Source organism: Malania oleifera, chromosome 1 (assembly GCF_029873635.1).
Source record: "Malania oleifera isolate guangnan ecotype guangnan chromosome 1, ASM2987363v1, whole genome shotgun sequence".
Lineage (NCBI taxonomy): Eukaryota > Viridiplantae > Streptophyta > Magnoliopsida > Santalales > Ximeniaceae > Malania > Malania oleifera.
The window spans coordinates 119,090,819-119,094,201 of NC_080417.1; the positions used below are offsets into that span (position 1 = coordinate 119,090,819).

The 3,383-nt window shown below is 35.8% G+C and overlaps 1 protein-coding gene across 1 annotated transcript; it reads left to right on the forward strand.

Moving 5' to 3' along the window:
• Positions 1-1,808: 1,808 nt before the first annotated feature.
• LOC131148518 (uncharacterized mitochondrial protein AtMg00810-like) lies at positions 1,809-2,419 on the forward strand. The gene is made up of 2 exons (XM_058098266.1): positions 1,809-2,265; positions 2,325-2,419. Exons 1-2 carry the CDS (start codon positions 1,809-1,811, stop codon positions 2,417-2,419), a joined length of 552 nt encoding a protein of 183 aa, XP_057954249.1.
• The last annotated feature ends 964 nt before the right edge of the window (positions 2,420-3,383 follow it).

Consider the following 3,383-nt stretch of genomic DNA (forward strand, 5'->3'; position numbering starts at 1 on the left):
TTCAGGTGATCCAGATAGGCGAGTAGATCAAGCTCGCAGATAGAAGGGCCTCAGTATTGCCCTGACAATAGAGTGAGTATTTTTTAGAGTATTTTTGTATAGCCCTAGCCAGTTAAGGGTATTTTGGAAAATAGTCATATATGCATATTTTGGGAAATATTTTAGCACTCTGGTATTGTATATAATTATATATGGTTATGTTTATTTGATTTCCGCTTCTTGCTGCTTAGGTTGATGGTTAGGTTTAATTCAGTTTGGTATCAGAGCATTATAAATGTTATAGTATATAAAAAAAAAAAACCCCAAGTTAAATAGCAGGTCATAACACCTGCATTTACATTTGCACACACAACATAGCATATTCTAGTATGTAAATCAGAAAGAGATAGACATTTTGTTTTACCTTAGACCTGCTTCTCCTCCAGTCTCCCTCTTCTTTTATCCATATCTATTCGAGTGTGTCTAATTTGGTGTTCTAGATGTGTGGTGTGCCCTGAGTGTTGCCTTGCTTCTAGTTCCTTTCTATGATGCTCTTTGCCCTTTGCTCTCTGCACTCTGCTCCTTGCCTTCTTAATTTTTTTTGCAGAGTTTTATTTAAACTTCTCTCTGTTTTCTCTTCTCTAACTCTTAATTCTGTAGAGTTTCCTTACTATATTTTCTCTCTCAATCTCTGCAAAATTTCCCTTCTACAATTCTCTAATTGTATGTGTGTGCTACGGTACGAGACTCCCTATTTATAGGGAGCTTGGGGGTTTGATTTGGCACCAATTTACCCCCTCTTAACAGAATTCCCTCTTTTATTTCTTAGGATGGCAAAGAATATTTTCTTTTTAATAGACACCATTCCCTCTGCACACATGTGATTTCATTATTTTTTTCAATTTCATTTGCTAACTAACGCGTCATTTCTCTCTTTGTGCGCAGGTCAACTGGGGGCTCCAACGGTTCCAGCTAGTAGAAAGAGATTGGGGCTGCCTATGCTTGTTATTTTAGTGATTTTTTTTGTGTATTTAATGTATTTGAATGTACTCCCAGGTTCCCTTTTCCTTCAACATTTGTTTGTAACATTCTTTTTGTTTCCCTATATTTTTCAAATGTGACTTTCCCCATGTGCAATTTTGTATTTTTTCACTATGTTTGGCAGTATGCGCTACACTCACCTGTACTTAAGACACGTGCCCCCTCTTTTTCCTTAATTAAATATGTGACTTGATGTACTTTTCTAATTTTGACCAAAGCCCCATGTCAAAGTTAACCAATTTCACCTAGGGAACCACTGGTAATGAAACATGATCTTAAAACTCAATAAAATACCCAATTTCAAAATTAAAGACTCAATTGAAAAAAAAAAAAAACTGAAAATCTTCAAAATCACAATTTTTGAAAAGCTCAAATTAACATCTTAATTCAGATATTTTGAGAGACTCAGTTTTGAAAGTTCACGAACTCTAATTAAAAATTGAAAAACTCAATTGTCAACCAAACCGAACAAAAAGACTCGATAAAAAATTTTGAAATTTAAAGAACTCGATTAAAAGTTCAAAGAATTCAATTATGAGGACACAATTTTATTTTTATTTTTTTTGAAAACCTAATAAAAGAAACTAATTTTGAAATTAACTTAAGTTAGAGAACCTTAGTTTAAAAGGACTCAATTTTTTCAAAAATACAGGATTCAATTAAAAGTAAATGGTACTAGGACTCAAATTTCAAACTTAGGACTCAAAAGGTTTAATTTTTGAAAGAGGGACTCGGGGACTTCATTTTTGAAAAAGGGACCCATTCAAGACTCAAAGTCAAATCTTATTATGCCGCGTCTTCTAAAAAAGGCTTGGTTAAAATTGGGTGTCTACAATCTTTATTATTTTCTTGATCTTGAAGTTCAATCTAATGAGAAAGGTTTGTTTCTCAGTCATACAAAGTATGCTCTTAATCTCTTGCAGCGTGCTTCAATGATTGATGCAATTCCTATCTCTACACCTTTTGTTGTCGGACAACACCTCTCAATTGAAGGAAAGATGTTCTCTGACCCTACTATGTTTCGTTCTCTTACTGGTGCTCTTCAGTACTTGACCATCACCAGACCTGATCAGTCCTTCAGTGCGAATCCAATTTTCCAATTCATGCACGCGCCCACAAAGGGCCACTTTTGTGCCCTTAAACGTATTTTGCGTTATGTAATAGGCACTCCTCATCATGGACTTCAACTCCATAAACAGTCTAGTCATGACCTTCTTGCCTACTTTGATGCGAACTGGGCTGGATGTCCTAATACACATTGCTTCACTACGGGCTATGCTTATTTTTTTTTTGTGCCAATATAGTCTCTTGGTCCTCTAAGAAACAAAGCATCATTTCTCGTTCAAGTGCTGAAGCAGAATATCACTCCTTAGCCATTGCAACTGCAGATATTGCTTAGATCACTCAATTGCTTTGAGACATTTGTGTTACACTCTCAACGCCACCCAAAATTCTTTGTGACAATCAATGTCAAATTTTTACGGCAGTCAATCCGGTTACTCACCCTCAGTCAAAACATATTGCAATCGACAACCATTTTGTTCATAAATGTTGACTCCATGAGTCCAATCGTGTTTTGATAATGACAATTCACTTGGTATTTTACTTATGCATTTGAGATTTTGAACAGGATCATAACTTAGCATGCACGGATGGTAAGCATGCTATGGAAACCATGAGGAACAAGAAGTACATACCACTTGGTTCAGTCCATGGAAGCTGAAGAGTAGAAGCATAAAGGCAATCAAGATTTTTAGTTGTAATTCGGGTTAGGTTTGATTGTATTTGCATAACTCATAAGATATGATGCGAAGCTCAAAATGACATATATAGATTGACCCTAGGATGCATTTTTTTCATGACATATTCATATGTATTTGACCTAGGTTGGATCGGGATGAATAACAAACAGCTTGTCGATGATTCCCTTAGTCTTGTCGACGAATGACTGAAGGCCACTTGTTGCCAAACACTCTCCTCTCATCGACGAGAAAATACCAAGACCATTTTTTTTCTCAATCAGCCCAGTCATCGATGAATCCCTTGGTTTCGTTGACAAACTCATGAAGAACACTCGGTGACGAATGTATCCACTCATCGATGAGCTTGTGGTGCAGAATGGTGCTTCAATGCAAAAACGGATGAAAATTTTTTAATTAAATGATCAAACAGTTGAAAATTGATCAAACGCTGAGAATTCTTACGTAAACCAACCCTAAACACCCTAAAGAAACATGAAGAAACACTAAGAAACACATTAGAGAGACTTTTGCATTGCTCTTACTAACTTTGCTTTTATTTCAAAGCATTCACATCAAGTATAGGCAATTCGTTAATATCATCTTTAACATCCAAGTGCTTAC

Bases quoted from the DNA above. Each gene is read 5' to 3' on its own strand.
- LOC131148518 (XM_058098266.1), top strand. From the start codon at position 1,809: ATGCCGCGTCTTCTAAAAAAGGCTTGGTTAAAATTGGGTGTCTACAAT. The intron at 2,266-2,324 runs GTCCTAATACAC...GTGCCAATATAG, and splicing joins TGATGCGAACTGGGCTGGAT to TCTCTTGGTCCTCTAAGAAA.